The 21,016-nt window shown below is 37.8% G+C and overlaps 1 protein-coding gene across 5 annotated transcripts; it reads left to right on the top strand.

The window, feature by feature from the left end:
• Positions 1 to 8,583: 8,583 nt before the first annotated feature.
• Positions 8,584 to 19,603, top strand: LOC115799021 (G2/M phase-specific E3 ubiquitin-protein ligase-like). Of its 5 annotated transcripts, XM_030755943.1 has the most exons (12): positions 8,584 to 8,712; positions 11,106 to 11,264; positions 11,710 to 11,937; positions 12,460 to 12,613; positions 12,798 to 12,864; positions 13,129 to 13,447; positions 14,544 to 14,639; positions 14,991 to 15,304; positions 16,586 to 16,767; positions 17,258 to 17,427; positions 17,972 to 18,186; positions 18,891 to 19,603. In XM_030755943.1, exons 2-12 carry the CDS (start codon positions 11,116 to 11,118, stop codon positions 19,121 to 19,123), a joined length of 2,127 nt encoding a protein of 708 aa, XP_030611803.1. In that variant the 5' UTR covers positions 8,584 to 8,712; positions 11,106 to 11,115; the 3' UTR covers positions 19,124 to 19,603. The 5 variants fall into 5 exon arrangements, 4 of the variants coding, with proteins under 4 accessions (XP_030611803.1, XP_030611801.1, XP_030611802.1 ...); XM_030755941.1 differs by lacking the exon at positions 8,584 to 8,712 and having other exon boundaries at positions 10,858 to 11,264; XM_030755942.1 differs by lacking the exon at positions 8,584 to 8,712 and having other exon boundaries at positions 10,858 to 11,264; positions 17,258 to 17,391.
• The last annotated feature ends 1,413 nt before the right edge of the window (positions 19,604 to 21,016 follow it).

A 21,016-nucleotide genomic window follows, 5' to 3' on the forward strand; every position in this document is an offset into this window, starting at 1 on the left:
GACCTCTCTTCAGCACCAAGGGGGACAGCACACACACCCCGGGACCTCGATTCATCCTTTAGCGACTTCTAGTGACTTTTGAGACAGCCCACAGTGAGTTTTGTTGCGCAAAAGTTGGCAACAGTGCTGGCTGCCAATCGCCAGATTACGCACAAATATAGGGCCAGCATAGATGAAAACACGCCAAATCCATCATCATTTTCTGCGTACGGTTTCCATTTTTGCAACAATGCTTCAACTTCTTGTTGAATTTATCTCTGGCAGCTTTGGCTGCTTTCCACACCTGCTGCGCTGCACACACAGCTTGTTCCTGTCTAATATCATCAGTAGGGTCATTTTGTGAATCGATGACGGACTATTTTAGAGAATTTAATGAGGCCTTTCAACTGATCCGCTGGGATGCTGTGGCCATCAGCAGTCAGACAGCAACGCTAAAATTACACAGAGCGATCGAAATTTTCTAACTATTTGAAAAGCGTACGCTGGGTGTTACCCCCCCCCCCCCGTTGTACACTTTGAACACTCTGGAAAATGTCGATATTTGTGAAGCGTCCCTAAGGGGTTAAATTCTAGTCAAGTGTAGCACCTCTAGTGCAGCTTGTTCCACCTCAGGTCCAGCTCCTGTCTAAAAGTGTTGTTGTAGCAAATGTTTTAATTGGAGGAGAATCTATTATTGACTATGCCTGTGTGAATTGTCATAAAGCATAGGGCACTCCGATGATGTGTTTTCTTTAGCATGTGGGAACGCAGTTAGCAGTATGCAGAGAGTTTACCGGTTTGTGAACAGGTTTCTGGGGACGACACTTTATGCAAATTGAGAGGGGTCAAAGGCAAGTGGGCAGAGATAAGATTTCAGGTCATATAATGATGCATCTGCTCTTTGTATCGCTTCTCTTCCTGTCTCTGCATCTGTCCCTGTCTCTTTGTCTCTCCTTTCCTTTTCATTTCTTCTTCTCTACGTGTGTTTCGTTGTCTTATTTCTGTTACTGTGTATATATTAATCTTTGTGTTTTCTGTAACCAATATGCCTAATAAAGAGCCTGTTCATCCCAGTGATTTTTTTTTTTGGAAACTCACACACTTTAGGTTTTAAATAAGCTTTGTACACGATTGAAACCACTCCATTTCTGTCAAAAAGAAAATACTAACGTTCTGCAAATATATGAAAAACAACAGAAGAGTAAAAATATTAAGTGTTTCAAGAAAGTTATTCCAGCATCAAGATGTAATATGTGACCATATACATGCAAAAAAACCTGATGTGTAAATCCTAAAAACATTGTGTATATGATGGAAATGTTGTTGGAGGCCTTTCCAGGTGATGTTCTCTGCAGAGACTGTGTAGAAGGACAGAGCAGCAGCAGAGCATCCAGATCCACTGATGATCCTCTGGCAGATCCACAGGGACACACAGGGATGATGGTGGACTCTACATTGTGTCTGACAGTGGAGCTGTTCTCAGAGCAGTTCACTCTGCAGCACTGACAGTCATCTGCACTTCTTCTCATTCCTCTGTTAGTCACTGCTGGATGAAGCTCTCCTCTCCACTCCACCTCCCAGTAACATGGCCCAGTCAGAGCGTCTCTGCACACAAGCTGCTGCTGCTTCAACCTCTCTGGATCATCAGGACACAGCTCCTCCTCTCTCAGCACACACACCGTCCTGTTTACCATCCTCACCACCTGCAGAGAGAAGAAGAAAGAGCAGAGGAGATAAATGAGTGTTTCCACAGACTCTTCATCAGCTGTCAGTCAGTGATGCAGCACATCCAGTATAAAGAGCAGCAGGGCCTTCAGTCCTGGGACTGTACTAGTACTCATTGTTGTTTCACTTTGGATTTGGATTGAAGTTCATCCAAATGTTTTTCCCTCCTAGTTTTAGTTTGGAGTCTCATGAACTCTAATAACCTTGGTCTGTCCACTCTGAGCTCTTTAGGAACCCCAACAAAGAGCTGCAGCAGTCTAAGCAGAGAAGCCCAGACCTCCCTCCCATGTCCTGGGTCTGCCGCAGCCTGGAACATCTCACGTTGCCCAGGAGATGCCTTTTGGGTGTCAGATGCCCAAGCCACCTCAACTAGCTCCCTCGATGTGCAGGAGCAGCGGCTCTACTTTGAGCCCCTACCGAATGGCTGCACTCTTTATCTATCTCTGAGGGAAAGGCCAGCCAGCATTCAGAGGAAGCTTATTTCTGCTGCTTGTATGCACGATCTCATTCTTTTGGTCACTTCCCAAAGCTGATTGCTCACTTGCTCTGATGCAATCAACTGCATCAGAGCACGTGAGCTTTCCAGGAGCCATTACTATGGTGACCTAAAAGCTCACATAGTCAGCCAGTGTTTGATAGAGCAAAAATACCCAAATGGGAAGTGTTTCTGTCCAGTCCTGAAGCCTGTTACCATCCTCCACACACAGCTTCACTGAGGAAAGCAGCCACTGAGAAGGCTGCAGATTTACAGGAAACATTGGATCTTTGCTTTCATACTGTGTTTAGTACAATACTGCTGAGAGCAGCATGGACTCACTCCAACACTCTACTTACTGCAGTGTCTCCAGCCTGTAGTGTGGACTCTCCTTAAGCTCAGACAGCTGCTTCACATCTGGATCCTGCAGCTTGTTGATGCTCAGGTCCAGCTCTCTCAGATGGGAGGGGTTGGACTTCAGAGCTGCTGCCAGATAATCACAGCCCATCGCTGACAGACCATGACTCCCCACTCTGTTTAAAGAACCAAAGATGTGAGTTTATTAGAAAAAGGTTGTGCTTGAAATCATTCAGTGTTTCATAATCAGAACTGAAGAAGGTTCAGAATGTAGAAGCTTAGAAAATGGAAGCTCTAAACAGCTGAAGCCAACAGGAAACCAAACTGTTCAGAATTTTAAGATCACGTGTCAGACTCAAGGTCAGATCTAATTTTATACGGCCCACGAGATTATTTCATATAGCTGTTATTAATAGCCCGCAGGTAAATGGCGCTCCCACCACTTTTACTACAAATCCCACAATGCACTGCAACAGCTGCCGCGCAGGCCAAGAACTGTATACTAACCTGTTTTCCTTATTGCCTATTGATCAGTGATCAGCGGATAAAACATCGGTCAGCACATTTACAGCGACATTTAAGCTACCTGACTCCCCAAAAATGACCAAACGAAAAGTGGAAAACAGGGATTTTCCAAACAGGTGGGAGGCAGAGGACTTGAACGCTGACATCAGAGGTAAACCATCTGTTGCTTTTCCTCACTTGCGATGTGGGAAAACGAGCAGATATGGGAGAAGCTGCAGAGGGAGACCTGCACAGGTGAGCTGACAGTGCATCACTGCGTCACACAGCAGGAAACACTGCAGCAAAGTCCTGAAGACAGAACATAAGCATCGTAACACAGAAAGTGAACTTTATAAGAGGTTTAAATCGCGGCAGTTTCAGTCTTTTCTGGAGGAAATAGCTTCTGAATTTGGTGATGTGCCTTTTTTTCATAGAAAGGAAAAGCCTCAGCAGGGCTCCGGGCTGAAAGGTGGCTGAGAGTCGGCTTTTCTCATGAAGCATCATAATCCATCCCTGCAGCTTTGGGCACTGGACCGCGAGTCTCCACTGCTGTGTTTGCAGCTGCTGATAAACTGGACACGCTGCACAGTTTATGCAGCGTTTTTCCAACTGTGAAGCACAGAAATTCACATCACAGTTTTTACCTGAAAAATTTGCAACTTTTCATCAGTTTGAAATATATTCATTTTTCCTGATGTGAATTTTGAAGAATAATATAATTTTATATTTTATTTAATGTTTTGAGGAAAAATCTGCTGCATTCTGGCCATTCAAATTCATTTTACTGATTTAAATAGTTATTTTTAATCCTGTTCGGTCCGCGACTCAGAATGTGTCTTCAATTTTGGCCAGTCCTGTGACTGAGTTTGACACCTCTGTTTTTAGACTATCTGCCCTGATGCAGCCAGTTTGACTTTGGAGATTTGAATCTCTGTTCTAGGACTAAGTCCTTGAATCATTTCTTCCAGTTTGTCTAACAACACAGACTCAGTATTGGACATGTGTTCTGGCTCCATTAGGGGAGCTTCTAAATCTGATGCGATGGCCCTTCTGGCTCTGTCAGATCACAGTACTGAAAAGCATGCCACTGGAGCTTGAACAGGCAACTGGACTGCACCTTTTCAAGTTCCAGAGTCTATAACCTGGAGGATTAAGAATCTACACAAATGATACAGAAAACCATCACAAATAAATTTAAAAACTCTACAAAAGCCAAAATACAATGGTGAGCTACAACTACCAATTTTTTTAATGACTCCTTCTTAGTCAACAGATTACAGTAAGTTTCAAGATGGATCAATTTAAGCTCATTAGACAGCCCAAAAAACAAACACTGTGGAAAAGGAAAAATCTGCCTTTCATTAGCTCCAGTATCAAGCATCATAACTGCTTTTAAAAACCTTAACATAAATGCCTCTCTGATAGTATGGTGGGATTATTTGTATTAACTAAGTCTTCACTTATCCCATGTAAACTAACATCCATTTGGAACAATCTAGATATTTATCAGAAAAAGAAAGTATGTTATCCAAGACAGAAACTCAAAAATGGAATCAGCAACATTTATTTATCTTCTTTAATATTGGCAGTTGAAGTACATCATACAGGAAAGATTTAGTCTTAATCAATTAAATTTAGAAATGCCTACATGGGTAATACAATTTTTAAATCCCTGTACCCCTAAATTGTTATCAAAAAATGTATGTTATCATAAAAAAATGATGATTTAATTTCCCTTCCAACTGCAAAATGGGACTGGAACCTTTCCATCAACCCAGAATTTCTGTACACAGATATACAGTGGGTACAGAAAGTATTCAGACCCCTTTAAATTTTTCACTCTTTGTTTCATTGCTGCCATTTGCTAAAATCAATAAAGTTCATTTTGTTTCTCATTAATGTACACTCAGCACCCCATTTTGACAGAAAAAAACAGAAATGTAGAAAAAAATTTTTCTGTCAAGATGGGGGTGCTGAGTGTACATTAATGAGAAATTACTGGTTTTGTACCGAAGTCCAGCTTTTGTTGTTTGGGTGCTGGGGGGCTCCTGCATTAGCCGCAGGTCTGCTTCACCACCTGCTGGGACTCGCTCTGTAAGTGTGACTGTGCGGCGACTCCAGATGTTTCCTCATATTTGAGGTAGTGTTTTTGAAGCTAGTTAGCACTTTGTCACCAGCACAGAGTGCACAACTAACCTTGATGTTGTCATCGTTACCTGACACAAACTCACAATAGTGCCTGTATTTCAGCTAGAAAACACGCATCTCTCTCCTCCCTCCATTGTTTATGTTTATATCGCTGTGCTGTTATTGTCCTCATGATGAAAACATCGGCCAGACGTCACTCCCCGAGACGCAAGAAGAAAGCAAAAATATAGAAAAATGACAAAAGTAATAACACAATCATGTGGATAAGTAACTTTAATCTGATTACTGGAGTGCAAATAGTAACATGTTAGATTACTCGTTACTGAAAAAAGTAGTCAGATTAGAGTAAAGCGTTACTAAGTAACACGTTACTGACATCACTGTAGCTAACATTGTTATCAAGTTATCATGTTCACGAGATTTTCAGAAAATTTGACCTCTGACATTTACCTTCAGGTTTAAATTGCCTAGATTTGAACTTGTCTAAGATTTTGGTTGATGCCTCCATTGCATCAATTTGAAAATCCCAAGTGACAATCTTATCTAGTTATTGTAAAAACAAAGTGAAAATTTACACTGACCATCAGCCTAATAAAGGCTGAGGGGTCAAAATGAATAAAATTCCAATAGTAACAATAAACCTATGGAAAAGAAGAAAGAATGCAGAGAAATGTGCTGATTTAAGCCTTTGAACTGCTTCAGATGATATCTGTCCACTTGTGTCCACTAAAGCCACGTTTCCATACGGAATGACTCGGCGCAGGTCGACTCAGTCAACACAACTCGGCACGGTTGTGTTGTGTTTCCATTGCAATTGAGGGCCACCACAGTGTGGGTGGAGTCGATATATCAGCGTGGGCAGTAGTCTCATGACGTAATTTGTATGCAGCACAAAACACAACACAACAATAGATGAGATAGAGGCAAGCTAACAACTAATATCATCATCATCATCATCATGCATAATTTTGACAGCAAATTTGGATTTAGTTTTAGTCATAGTCTTCTGATGAAAATGTAATTTAGTTTTAGTCATAATTTAGTCATGTGAATAGTTTTAGTTGACGAATTATCGTAAAAATAAAGTCGACTAAAACTACAGTCGATTTAGTCGACTAAAAATGTGTCATCGGCTCTTCTCTTTCTCCCTGCTGACATTGTTTACATAACTTAGTCCCGCCCTGCCACAAAATTAAATAAGTTCTGATTGGATGTCGTCCCCGCCAAGCATTTTCGTCTCGTTTTCACAAAAGTGAAAAGTGTCAATTAATTTCATCATCGTTTTTATCCTTTTAGGTAGTTTTAATTTAGTTATTGTCTCATTTTTGTCATGAAAAAAAGGTGCGTTGACGAAAACTATGACAAAAATATTTCGTCAACGAAATTAACACTGCTGCAAACTGTCGGTCTGGGCATTCAACCAGTGCTTTGCGTGCCTCCAGTTTCTTGCTGTGGGGTTTTAAAAATGGCACGCTTGATTCTGGTGAAGGAATTGCTCTCATGACTCCGCTAATGACGACGCTGCCAGGAGGTATAAGGTACCACCTTCTGTCAAATGCATGTCAAGATCTTATCAGTAATAGATAAAGATCTATAGCATAGATAAGATAAGCATTTTTCATATAGATGACGTCATATTTTTAATTGAATGTAGATTATAAAAATTGATAATATTATGTAAGGGGTATATGGAAATGAATGTCAGGGTTGGTGCTTATGTGTCACTATAGGGGAGGTGGGTGAAAGTATACATAAATATATATATATATATTTATATATATTTATATATATATATATATTTATATATTTATTTTAATTGGGTATTTTCTTTTTATTTTGTAAACATAAATAAATAAAAAGGCACAGGACTTGTCATTTCATTTGTGTGAGACATTACAGCATGTATAGTTTGTTTTTTTCTTTTCATTTTTCATTCAGCTATGACTGAAACATTTTGCTGTGGACCACATTGGAAATCTTTACTTAATTTTATTTGTATATGTTTAATTCCGTCTAAAAAAATTAATGAAATCAAGATTCGTTTTACCCGATTTTCGCAAAGAAGACAGCACCAGGACACCGTTAGTGAGCCTACTGAGGCCTCTGTGTGCCACCACGAAAGTGATCATAAAATAAGTCAGACAGAAAGGTCGGCAAGCCTGAACTTTCGCCCCTCCTCCCTTCCTCTCTGCCCCCGCCTCTCTCTCTCTCTCCTGCTCCTCCTCCTGCTCCTCCTCCTGCTCCTCCCCCTGCTCCTCCTCCTCCTCAGTCAGGGTTTTGTGTTTAATTCTTCTGAGGAAAAAGAAAAATTAAAAAATGAAATTGTAAATTAAAAAATATAATTGAAAATAAAAGCAAATAAAATAAATAAAAAGAAGAAAAGCAAATGAAAATATATAAGCAAGAAAAAATAAAAGTAAATGACAAAAACTAAAAAGTAAATGAAAACTAAAAAAATGAAAGCAAATAAAATTGAAAATTAAAAAATAAAATTGAAAATTAAAAAATAAAATTGAAAATTAAAAAATAAAATTGTAAATGTAAAAATAAAATTGTAAATTAAAATTTAAAAAGTAAACTAAAAATTAAATTTTTAAAAAGTAAAATAAAAGTAAATTAGTGAAATCATCTGTTTTTTAAAAAAGTTTTCTGTTTTTCTAGTTCCACTAAAAACCTACCCCTCCCTCCTCCCTCCTCCCTCCTATGTTGAGCCGCTTTGAGATGTCGAGCCGCTTTGAGATGTTATCCACCTCTCTGTATTACAGTGTATTACGGTATTGAAAAAAGAAAACCAATAATTTAGACTTCAGTGGGGCCCCACCTATGCCCCTATTCAGGGCCTCTCTTTTGACGGTAACACCTCTGTTTGCTTTAGGTAAGATACAGAAAAATAACGGTCACCGAACCTCTTTAGCTTGTTGTACGCATCTGTTTTTGTAAGATAAGTAACCCCACACCTCTTTTTTCCGATCGATCAATTTCATAATTGGTTTGGACAGAACAGTGAGCACATCAGAGCCTGTCTTGTTTATGAAAAAAAACAACTGAATCTACTAAATGTTGACACCTTTTTTTTGAGGTAAGTTACGTTTTATTTCCACTTTTTATTTGTATGCTTAGTTTCAGCTTCATAACTTTAAAAAATATATAGGTTATTATAGATCACAGACCCGCCTTAGAAAGAAGTATGATAAAATCTAACTGTCAAACACACAAACCTATAAAGAGCCTCAGTGTAAATATGTTGTTAGTTTGTTCCTCTAAATGTGACTGTCACTAGGATTTTTGGTAAAGACATGGATTATTCAGGTACATCAAATTCTGTTTTTAGGTTTTAGATCATTTTAAAAACTACTTTTCTAAATTGTTTTTTACTTTACTTTTTAGCAGTGAGGCGGACCCAGCCATCAAGCTCTCTCAGAGCTTGTTATTGGTGTGTGCCAGCCAAACTCAGCCAACCCACAAGCCAGCAAAAATGAGCAGCAGAGAAACAAGCTCAGGGCTCACACTGATTCAGAGTTATGGTGAGTTGTATTTTTCATGCGCTTTATATAGTAAAAATTGCCTAAGTTGAAGTTGCACAATCGGATTTTCACTCCAGTCGGATGGCTTCTGCAGGTCTCGATTTTTCCTAAGGTTAATTCCAATATAATCATCTCCTAAATCAGTGGGATATTCACCTACTTTGGATGAAAAATCTGGTCTCATTGTAATACATTTCCAATTAAATGTGATCCATAAGTCGGATGAGTTTAGTGCTAAAGCCCTTCTCAGCTCATGTCCACCCACTTCCATGCATCGGCTCGTTCATGCACAACTACACACACTAACAACGCCTGGAGACGCTTTAGTGTCTGTATCAGTTCATTTCAGTAGAGACCAACATGACAAGCGCAGGAGACAAGCTACAAACTCACACTTACAGGCAAAAATATGAGATTATAGAATTTTCAGAAGCAAATCCAGAGATAAAGCAGAAGCAATTGCAGCGAAATTCGATGTTACACCCCAAACTGGGCCATGTGAATCCGACTGAGGCGATTTCTACTGCAGTGCTTTCAAATTGTTTTGGAGTAGCAGGGGGGCACACCAAAGTAGCAGGCGCCTTATGACCGAGACCGAAGCCATGACGGCAGCAGACGATATGAATAGTCACATGGCAGTCGTGAACCAGTCAGATGGCTCAGATTGAAAGAACGTAAATATTGCCACGTGCGTCCACGTTAGGGCTGCACGATATATCGAAAAAATATCGTCATCGCGATACTGGCACGTGCGATAGGCATATCTAAAAAATGCACGATAATTTCTAATTATTTAATGTATAAATCACGTCTTTCTTTATGTCCGCACTTTGACCAATCCCGCGCGACCTTAAATGTGAAGGTGCCGCGTCGCTATTGGCCAGAGCGAGCACATGCTCTCAGCGGCGCAGGGAGCACGTACACACACAGAAGGAAAACAAGCATGGCGGGAATTGAAGAGACGAGTCGAGACGAAAACAGAGAGCATTTGGGACGACTACGGTTTTTCCACACAGGACGAGTCACAGACACAAGTTCTTTGCAAGTCATGCCGAAAAATCGTGGCTATGTCAAGAGGAAACACGACAAACCTCCTTCAATACAACCACAAGGAACTTTACAACGCATATTTAACATCTAAAAACCCACAGCCTACTCCGGTAAAGTCAAGCAAACGAAAGGCAAGTTTACAAACTAACATAAATGATAGTTTCGCTTCTGCCGCTCCTTATGAGAAGGCAGAGCTCAGTGAAGTGGATTTTTATGCCAGCACTACTGACTTGTGGTCCAGTCGAACCACTGAGCCATACATGAGTTTTACCGTGCACTTTTTGACATGCAAATTTGAGCTCATTACACGCTGCCTATAAGTAGCATACTTCCCCGAGACACACACTGGTGAAAACATTGCTGCTGCCCTGCGGGATGTTTTGAACAACTGGAACTTGCCCAAACACAAACAAGTGGCCATCACAACAGATAACGGAGCGAACGTGGTGAAGGCTGCTGAGGTCAACAACTGGTTCAGAGTGCAGTGCTTTGGCCATCGCCTGCATCTGGCAATTGGTAAGTGTTAAAGATAAAAAATTACTCTCAAGACATATAGCCCTAATGTACTATAACATTTAAATGAAAAACAAACAAACATGTGAACATGTTTGTTTATATGTTAAATAAATGCAACATTTGAAATGCATATTTGTTGTTGGTATACATTTTATAGATTTTTTTTTTCTTATTGGTCATGTATATTGCATTTTTAGGTAAAAAGAAAAAATATTGCGACAATATCGTTATCACAATACTAGACCTCCATATCGCATATCGCACTAATTTCCAATATCGTGCAGCCCTAGTCCACGTGGTGCTGGAAATGGAGATATATATATATATATATATATATATATATATATATATATATATATATATATATATATATATATATATATATATATATATATATATATATATTATGGAATGCCGTTTAGGAAATATTATATATATATATTAAAATGAAAGTCTGAATATATTGAATGAACTCTGAATATATTGAATGAAACTTGAATATATTGAATGAATGTCTGAATATATGGAATCATGTCTGAATATATTGAATGAAAGTCTGAATATATTGAATGATCTCTGAATATATTGAATGATCTCTGACCGGAAGCTTCTGCGCCATCTAGTGTTTTCATTATGCAAAGCAGTAATGTCGCCACAAGAGGTGGCACTATGAGTCAGTCTGCACGGAATTTAGTAGCAGAAATTATAAATAACGGGGAGCTAATTAACACCCTGGCAAATGCATGTACTGGCCAACCTAATACTGGCAGCAGTGTTCCGAATCGTAGTACTGATGAAGAAATTTATTCACTGTTTCATCGTGGAAGACCAAATGCAATGAACCTCTCTGGCCAGACAGCTCCTGAGTTTCAAGCTAACATTACGAACAACATGCCTTCCACATCCACATCTCAGGCACCCTCTACAACAGCAGGCCCTGTCTACAATCTTCGCCCTTTCACTCGAAAGGGCCCAAGACAGAAGAGGTAAGATCAGAACTAAACCCTCCAAAGTTACTGGTGGCAAAAGTTACAACTTCTGAATTAAGCTAAGTAAACAAATGTAACAGAGAAAGTCAGTGTGCTAGACTAACAGCTGTGATTGTGGACACTAAACTGTACACAACAGTTAATTTTGGGAAGTGGGTTAGTTTTTCTTAAAAGTGAATGACATCATTAATTTGTTAGTACATCGTTTTGGGTAGTACATTATTTTTAATTAATTTAAAAATGGTCACCTCTTTTCAGAAGTACTCAGTGAATTTAAGAATAATTTAAGAGGCTTGTTCGGTTTGTGTTTATGTAAATCAGGGCTGTGTTCAGCACACTTTTTTCAATTTCGATTAATAAAATTACAGTATTCACTATCTGTCACATAAACAAATAATTTAAAATATATAATAATGTTTACTTTGTCTTTATTGATCATTAGGTTTCCAGTCCAATTAGACAGTCTACATTCTGTGGCTCAGTCTTTCTCCAAAGAGGTGATTCTCTTGCCAGACCATGCAACTACACATGTGCCACGGCGTAACAGAAAAGCTTGGCTTTTTGAAAATGGACATATAAAATCTGCACTGGAGTTTTGCTGTGACTGGGACTCAGACAAAGTTGTACAAGCAATAAGGGCTGCCTTCCAACCAGTTGTGGAAGGATGCAGGTAAGCTGTAAAGGTAACAAACTGTAAGAAGTAATACACTGTAAGAGGTCAACTTTGGTTGATGCCAGAAATTATCTGGGAATAGCCAAACTGGAAGTTGTGTTTTCAAAGGTGTCTTAGAATGTCTCCCACAGAAAACCCTGCAGTATGTCCTGATGAATAGATTCAACTGGCATTTTTTTTTTTAACTGGATGATTGAGCATGCATCAAGACAGAGTTTGGGTGGTGTTTAAAATGCATTTTTGCTGCTGCTGCTTATCATTGACAAGCTAGTTGGTATATTTAGTTTCCTTTGCAGGGTTACTGCAGGATATATTATGATTTTACATGTGTAATACAAAACTGACAGAATGTAGTTTTATTTTATCTTTTCTGCTTGCATAAAAGATTTATCAGAAATCTTGTATTGTAATCTTTCAAAGTTGATAAAAAAAGAAACTTTTCCATATACTGTACTGTGTTATAGTCCTTTAGTATTAACAAAAAAAATCATATACACTACGTTTTTCTTCCCCCCCTAGGCTACAAATCTTGCTGCCATGCCATACCAAACTAGTTGAGCCATCACTTACTTCCAAACAGACTTTGAATGGACACCTTTTGAAAAAACTGTTTCATCAAAAGTCTGTTTATGTCAGACCTGACAAGGTCATTTTAAGTGAGGACAAAGAATCTGTAAGTAATGTTGAGCATTTTAAGAAATGTAATGCATGTTCATGAAATGGTAGTGAGAAAGACAACAACTGCCTTTAAACACTATCACTGGTAGTATGTTTTCTCACAATATTAAAGTTTATGATGCCATTTTGTTGTTAGTATAGTGCAAGTGAAGTTTTTTGTTATCTATCTTAATTGACAGCCAAATTCTGATGAAGAGAGTACAAGCGGGCATGATTTTACAGAAACATCGGACTCTGACAAATGTGGTAAATATTCTTCTGTAAAATCAGATACAAATAAACATGAAGTCAAGTTGGTTGAATTTCCGTTATTTAGTATAATCTTTAGTTAAATATCCAGTCTTCCTAAAAATGGTATTCAAATTGATTTTAAGATTTTTAGTGGGGAAAAAAATTTTAATCTGTTACAAAATAGATGAAAAGTTCAAGCTCAATATGTGTCTTGGTGCTCATATTGTAAAAATGAAATTTTATTGAAAAAGTAAACCACTGTTCTTTTTGTTCTTACAGCTGAAAGACACACTGTTAAGACACAGTCCATGTCTGGTGATGATGTTATCTGGTGTGGTGCTACGCAAGATATTTGTACTGTTGACCCTTCCATCTCTGCCGACACTCTCACAATGTCCACTGATCCTGCTGTTGTCACTTTTGATGAGAATGAGCCTTTCTTTAGTGGAACATCTGTCATTGCCAGTGGCAACTCACATGGCTTCTCAGTTGGTTCCTCTGCCAATGTTACTGGTGACACACATGTCTTCTCTGCTAACAACACCTCCAGTGTGTCTAATGCTCCCACCCAACCCAGTTTATCCAGCACATCCTACAGGTCTATCTTTTGTTTGTATTTTTAATGGTTTTTTGAGCTGCATTTTGTGCGAAAGTCACAATCCACTGTTCCTTTTTGTATATTTTGTTGTGAAAATAGGAAATAGGTGCAGTAATTTATTGAAACGTGTACAAACATACATGTAAATATAATATTTTAAGCAAGAGCAAAAAATGTACAGTTCTAATGAGCTTAAAGGTCAGTATGTGGTATGAAAAACTTTATTCTTCAGCACAGCTTGAGCTCTTTTAGGCAGCTTTCTTGTAATCTCTTTAAGCAGTCTTCAGGAATAGTTCTCCAGACTTCTTGAAGGATATTCAAAGCTTTTCTTCGAATGTTCCTGCCTTTTCTGTGCTCTTTCACGCTGATCCCACACTGCTTCAATAATATTAAAGTCTGGGCTCTTAGGAGGCCAATCCATTGTGTTTTTTCTGTCCAGGTATGCTGTTACTGCACTGGCAGTGTGTTTGGGATCATTGTCATGAAAAATGAATAACTGCAAAATTAAGCTTTTGCCAATCAGATACTTTCCAGATGGTCTTGCATGATAGATCAAAATCTGATGTTACTTTTCTGTTCATAGTTCCATCAATTTTGACCAGATGTCCAACACCACTGACTGAAATGCAGCTCCAAACTATGACAGAGCCTGCTTTAGTTGTTAAAGATAACTCTTGACACTCGCTGTTGTACCTCGCTTCTCTACCTCCTCCATACATATTGACAATTTGAACCAAAAATATCAGATTTTGATTCATCACTCTGTAAGACTTGTTGAAGGATGAAAGCCTGGAGAACGACTGTTCCCAAGACCACTTTAAAAAATTACAAGTCTCCTTCGAAGTATAATTTAAAGAAATGAAGGGTGTCTTAAGAATTTTGTACAGTAGCGTATATAAAATTGGCCTTTTTTTTAAAAATTAGACTACTTTCAAGTGTTGATTATTTTGTTCTTAATTTCAGCTTACTTGAAATACATTGCATAGCATTCAGGTTAATAAACCATCAATGAAGTTCAAAGTCTTGTAGTAATGTAATTATATCAGCTTCATGTATATGTAATTTATGTTGTTTATACAAAATTCTGGTTTTACAGTACATATCTTGGCCTGTTTGAGGAAGAATACCTGTCTGATGACCCTGACCTCCAAGAAGCCATTTCAAGGTCTCTAGATTCAAGTGCAATTGAGAGGTCAGTACAGCATATTATATAAATTGTAGCATTTGAAGTGTAATTCTGAATAGGAGTCACTTGGTGTCTTGTTTTGTATAAACTTGAATAGTCAACCTGCAACCAAAATAATATATTTTACATTTATGTATACACAATATCCTTTTATGGCATCCAGTCATTTTTGTAGTCATTTGAAGGTTGATTCTTCAAATTTCATATTAATTATATATTTTTCATTGACATTTTGGTTTATTGTTTACTTTTTTTAAATGGAGGATTGCTGTCAGTGTTTAATTGTTGGCTATATCTGGAAATGCAAGATAAAAAGTAAATGTTATTGTTCTACTGTTTTGTTTTTTATTGTTTTAGTGACCTACCGATGAGCTTAGAGAGTATCATGGCGCAGATTGTCTCTAGAGTAAATAATGACAGCACTGTACGCTTCAATATCATAAGACGAAATGTGTGGGATGGAGCATCCAGAGCCATGGGCAGATCCAATTTTTCACCTGAGAAGAAGATAGATGTCAAGTTTACTGATGACTATGGAATATCTGAGGGTGCTGTTGACAATGGAGGACCTACTCGGGAGTTCTTCCGACTTTGCCTTGATGAAGTCAAGGACAAAATTGGCATTTTTGAAGGTCCACCTAATGCTAAAGTCCTTACGTGCAATTCCAAAGGTATTTATGGTTTAGTTAATTGTTCCTACTGGATTTATTTTGGATCAATACATTGTACATAAATTGTTTGTGATTAAATGTAAGATTTCTGGGTTTTATAAAACTAAACCTATATTTTTTTTTGCCAGTGACACAATCTTTTCCCCACCACAAAGCATTTTAATTTACACAATCAAGATGTGACTGAAGTGCAGACTATCAGCTTTAATTCAAAATTTGACAAAAATACTGCAAATTTATAAATTATGGACATTTTTAGACATACTCCCTCATTTTTAGAGGCTCAAAAATATTTGGACAAATGACTGTTAAACAGTCAGTTGACAATCAAGAAATGCCTTCATGAATGGAAACAGGGTTTAAACTACTAGCTACAGTCAAGAACAAGGACTTTGCCAAGAAACATCTAAAAGAGCCTGCACAGTTCTGAAAAAAACTGTGAACAGATGAAACTAATATGAAGTTGAACCAGAATGATAAAGGGAAAAATGAGATAAACAGCTCATGATGTGAAGCTGATAGCACCATGTGTGGCATTATCTGTCATACATGGTGGAGGCAGTGTTATGCCAAGGGCATGTATGGCTGCCAGTAGAACCACTAGTAGGGCCACTAGTGTCTATTCATGATGTGAGTGCTGATGGAAGTAGCAGGATGCATTGTGAAGTGTACAGTGACATAGCTTCACAGTGCAGATGAATATTGATTCAAAGTATATTGCAAATGCAACCCAAGAGTTTCAGCAGCCAATCTCAGTCTAACAGAGCATCCTTTTCAGTTACTATTCAGGTTACAAGCAGCAACTGAAGGCAGCTGCAGTAAAGACCTAGCAAAGAATGTCAATGGATGAAATGCAGCATTTGACCATGCCCATGGGTCCTAGAATTCATACGGTTATTGACTGCAAAGGATTTCCATCCTTGCATTAAAAATAACACACATATTTAAAATAGTGTTAGCTTGTCCATTTACCTTTGTGCCTCTAAAGATGATGGACTGTAATTCCTAAACAGTTAATTTAAAATTTTTACAAAATCCCTTCACAGTATGTACTTCAGTCCCATCTGATTGTTTGATTTAAAATCCACCATGGTGGCATTCTGAAGCAAAATTACAGTAATTTTGTCACTGTCCAAACACTTGCAGATCTAACAATATGGACAATAATTTTTCCAGAAAGAAAATTTGCTAACTGCTAGTAAAAAACAATAATATGGTGGTAATGTAACAACAAACAGTCATGCAAGCTTTTGACAGATGTTTCATTTTATTTATTAACAGCAATGAAAGACAATGGATACTTCTGCGCTGGCCAGATCATGGCAATGTCAATTGCCCATGGAGGACAGAGTCCATGTTTCTTATCTGAACTCTTGTATGAGTGTCTTCAAAAGGGTCCAGACAACATCAAAGTCAACACTGACCATATTACTGATGAAGAAACAAGGTCACAGGTGCAATCGGTGAGCATATTTCCCTTATGTTGCTGAGTATTTTGAAAATTTACACATATTACTAATTTTAGACTAATTTTTCACTACAATTAAAAGTCCTGCAACTCTCTGGTAAAAACCTTATTAAGGGCTACAAGAATGATGAAATTAAAAATATGTCTTTTGGCATTTACGAAGCCATAAATAATACCTAGAGACACAATTCTGTGTGGCAGGTTATGGTGGTGGTATTAGTGCCCTCATTGGTTGTTACATTTAACACAGTTCTCAGGTGTGCTTTTTTCCCAATTAGAAATGTACATTACATAGGGTTTGTTCATAAATTTCAGAATTTAATGCATGCGCTTGTTTTTCCAGCTTCAGTTTTTCAACTCCTGATGCATTGTGGGGTTTTAAAGACTTAATATAATACTTACAAACTGAAGCTAATAGTTGTGCGTGTTCTTCCAAAAAATATAATCAAATATTTACTATTTTTATTTCCTGATGTGTTTTTTAGATCTTAGAAGCTGACACAAAATCACAACTGCAGGTTGCAGTTGCACAGGCAGGCAGCTTGATCAGTCTTGCTGGTCACAATGTTTGCATAACACTGGAAAACAAACAAGAAACTGCTTTGGATTTGGCTCACTGGTATGTCCTCCAGCGAACCCGTGCACCTTTTGAAAGGTATGTTTAAACACATACCATAATGGTCAGAAAAATAAAGCCTCCCCAACTCTGTGTGGGGAGGCTTTATTTTTCTGACTTTATATATTTTTAAAAAAATGTGTTCTGGTGAACTGTCCAGGTTGTACCCCACCTTTTGCCCTATGGTAGCTGGGATAGGCTTCAGCCCCCAGCAACCCTCAGTTTGATAAGTGGAAGAAGATGGATGGATGTTCATTTTATCCTTTCTTTTAACCTGTTCAGTATTATCCTAACATATCTTCGTTCAGTGATGCAGGTCTGTACAGTAATAGTATTAACATTTGAGTTAAAGCCACAAGTAAAAACAGTCTCACACTGGTACAGGTCTTAACAGAACAGAAAGTGTAAATATATATTCATGTATATGACCTTGTATATCTTTAAAGCTCATTATCTATGAATATTAACATTTTATTCATGTTGATGTAGGCATGTGTTTTAATCTGTAAATTTAATGAAAAATAAGTGGGTCAACTGTACAGTACACATAAACTACAATTACACTTTGTTCAATTTTGGCTAGGTTCAGAGATGGCTTGAGGTCTCTAGGTGTCCTAGATGCTCTACAGAAATATCCTCTTCAGATGAAGTGCCTTTTCGTGAAAGCTGGAAAAGCTCTGAAAGCGACTGATATGGAGAATCTTTTCAAGATCATTCACTCCGAGCGAGGAAGTAATGCATTCCAAGACGAGTGCCGAACCCTGGCTTTCTGGCAAGACTATCTTCAGGAGGCTGAATGTAAGTGTTTGACATTAAATCAGTCACTGGGAGGAAGGAGAGTGGCTGTAGCTCAGTAGGTAGAGCGGGTCACCTACTGATTAGAAGGTCAGCGATTTGATTCCTGGCTACTCCAGGCTACATGCCAATGTATCTTTGGGCAAGATACTTAACCTCAAGTTGCTCTCTGAACATCCTGTCGGAGTATGAATGTGTGTGAATGTTAGATAATAAAAAGCACTTAGCTTAATTAATCATGGAAGTGCTTGTATGAATGGGTGTGCATGGGTAAATGCACACGTGTTGTATAAGCGCTTTGAGTGCTAAGACTGAGTAGAAAAGCGCTATATAAGAGCTAGTCCATTTACCATTAAATCAAAATTCTCAATTTTCTGCAGGGTCATATAATTAAAAGGATTGCCTTCATTATTATGGCTACTGAGTACCAGTAATTGGCTCTTTCTGCCTCCACCTGAGTTTAATTTATTGTCTTCTTCACAACTCCTTTCTTTGATATTATAGTTTAACTGTATAGATTGAATGCTGATGCTTTATATGTGGCATTCAAATTACTTAATTTCCAATATATGTAATATTTTATATAATGCCTAACCGCTCCTTCTTTACATTATTTTGCATAAATTTTCTGGTATTTTACTGTACCAAAATACCAATAATCCTAGTTATCATCTCATTGTGATTATGTATTTTTTTCTATTTTACAGTTGAAAACGATGTCTCTCTGGAAGATATCCTTGTTTTCTGCACTGGATGTGACAGCATTCCGGCACTGGGTTTCTCTCCAAAGCCAAGCCTTGAGTTTATCACAAACTGCAAATTTCCAGTCGCCAACACTTGTGAAATTATTCTTCGTATACCAGTTCATGCAGTATACAGCTCATTCAAATCAGACATGGATTTTGCAATACGGAATTCACCAGGATTTGGACGAGCATGATGTGTATTCTCAAGGGTTGTAATCATGATAAGAGGTTTTTTTTTTTTGGTTTGTTTTGCATATGCATTTTCTTTTATCTTGTTGCAGTCAATAAATGTCAGGCACTTGTTTTTGCATTGTAGTTAATCAGTTTTCCTGCCTATATATGGGTGGGATATGACATTAGATCATTAGATTAGTAACATTAGATTATTTAACAGCCCTGCAGGCAGCAAGAGAAAATGTTAGAACCTCACTGTTGCTTCTGCAGCACATTTTCAGCCTGTGTTGCACTATTTCAGATACGTTAACCTTTTAGCAGTGCTAAAAAAGCACTGGATGCAGAGAGAAACTATAATCCATGCCATACAGGTTTATAAGCCATGTTCTTGTGTTTCCAATATGTTGGCTTGCATTTTAAATACTTTGGCTAGATGTGGTTGTTGACGGAGTTGGCATTTTATAATTCCTAGAGCACATTTTCAAGTATGTTCTGGTAAGGTAGCTTTATTTCAGTGTCCTGTTTTGACCTTGTTTTAATCAGTGATTCATATTGATTTTCATTTTCAGTTTAACTCACTGGTTAGCTGTAAGTTTTAAAAACATCTTGTTTAAGCTTTGAAAAAGTAAGGTATTTTTTTTATGAAAATGCCCACTCAAAACAGTAATCCTATACATTAAAAGTGGGACTGACAGTCTCATCTCACTGTTTCTATAACCAGGTAGTTCCTGCACCACCGTCAAAGTACCCATTGTCCATAAATTTGGCAAAGATATGGTTGGCATTGGTTATGTTAAAAGTAGTTATACAACTACAAGGTGTATGAGTAAACAAATTACTCACAGCCAGTTGTCTTCTACACAGGGGTATTTTCATTGCTTTTTTTTTTTTTTTAATCTTATTGTTGCCCAGCCCTATACTATAGGGTACTAATGCCTTTCTAACAAAGTTTTCTGTGTTCTGAATTTGTATGGACTTTTTGCCATTTTTGTGTCTGTTGTCAAAGATTCCATAGAAGAGATAAAAATGTCTTTTTCTGTTTGATAGTTAATAAAATGTATAAGAGATTCATATTTCGTAAAAGATTCAGTTTCATCCTTTATTAACAGAAGAATTAGTACATTATGATACAATATGTAACATACACTAAGTTTTTGTATGGTGCAACAACAGTTCCTCATACAAGAAAACATTTAAACATAATCAATTTTTGTAATTTAAAAGGCAAAACTGAAGATTAAACTGGTCATCAACTTTTTACTTAGTAATAATCTTGGGGTTTTGGGATCTTCTCAATGTTGTGACAATTCACAACTTTATATTATGAACGGTAATAAGTACACAAACTAATAACTTAGTTGAAGTATGCGACATGCTGTCAAAAAAAGTTCAATGCCATGATTTCCATCGTCACTCAAGGGATTGATCTGCCTCAAGCCAGGAGTCAGCTGCTGGTGATCATAAGGAAGATGTCTCACATCCACGTGACTCAGCGGTCTTTGATGCTGAGGAAGTTGCAACATTCCAACTGTCCACAGCTGTAGGGGGGACCTATTTTCCATTGTCCTTAAGCTGTGGTGATTCCACTGATTTACAAATTCATCCACAGATCTGTTAATTCTTGGAAGGTATACATGGTGAAGAGCCCTAATATGAAGTGGGTCAGTGCTATCTAAAATTTCAACATTTTCCATAAAGAGGAAAAGGTTTTTAAAGTATGCTGAAACAACTCTGTTTAGTTCTCCCCACAATCTTTCAATTCTTTGATTGTGAACACTACGCCCAACCATAAAGCTTCCTCTGTTTGGCCCACGCTGTTCAATCATAAACCGTGCAATATCCATATTCTCACTGCCAGCATCACTCCTGACATGATGTGGGAGTCCAAAGATATCAACACCACTCTGGAAAAG

Source organism: Archocentrus centrarchus, chromosome 20 (assembly GCF_007364275.1).
Source record: "Archocentrus centrarchus isolate MPI-CPG fArcCen1 chromosome 20, fArcCen1, whole genome shotgun sequence".
NCBI lineage: Eukaryota > Metazoa > Chordata > Actinopteri > Cichliformes > Cichlidae > Archocentrus > Archocentrus centrarchus.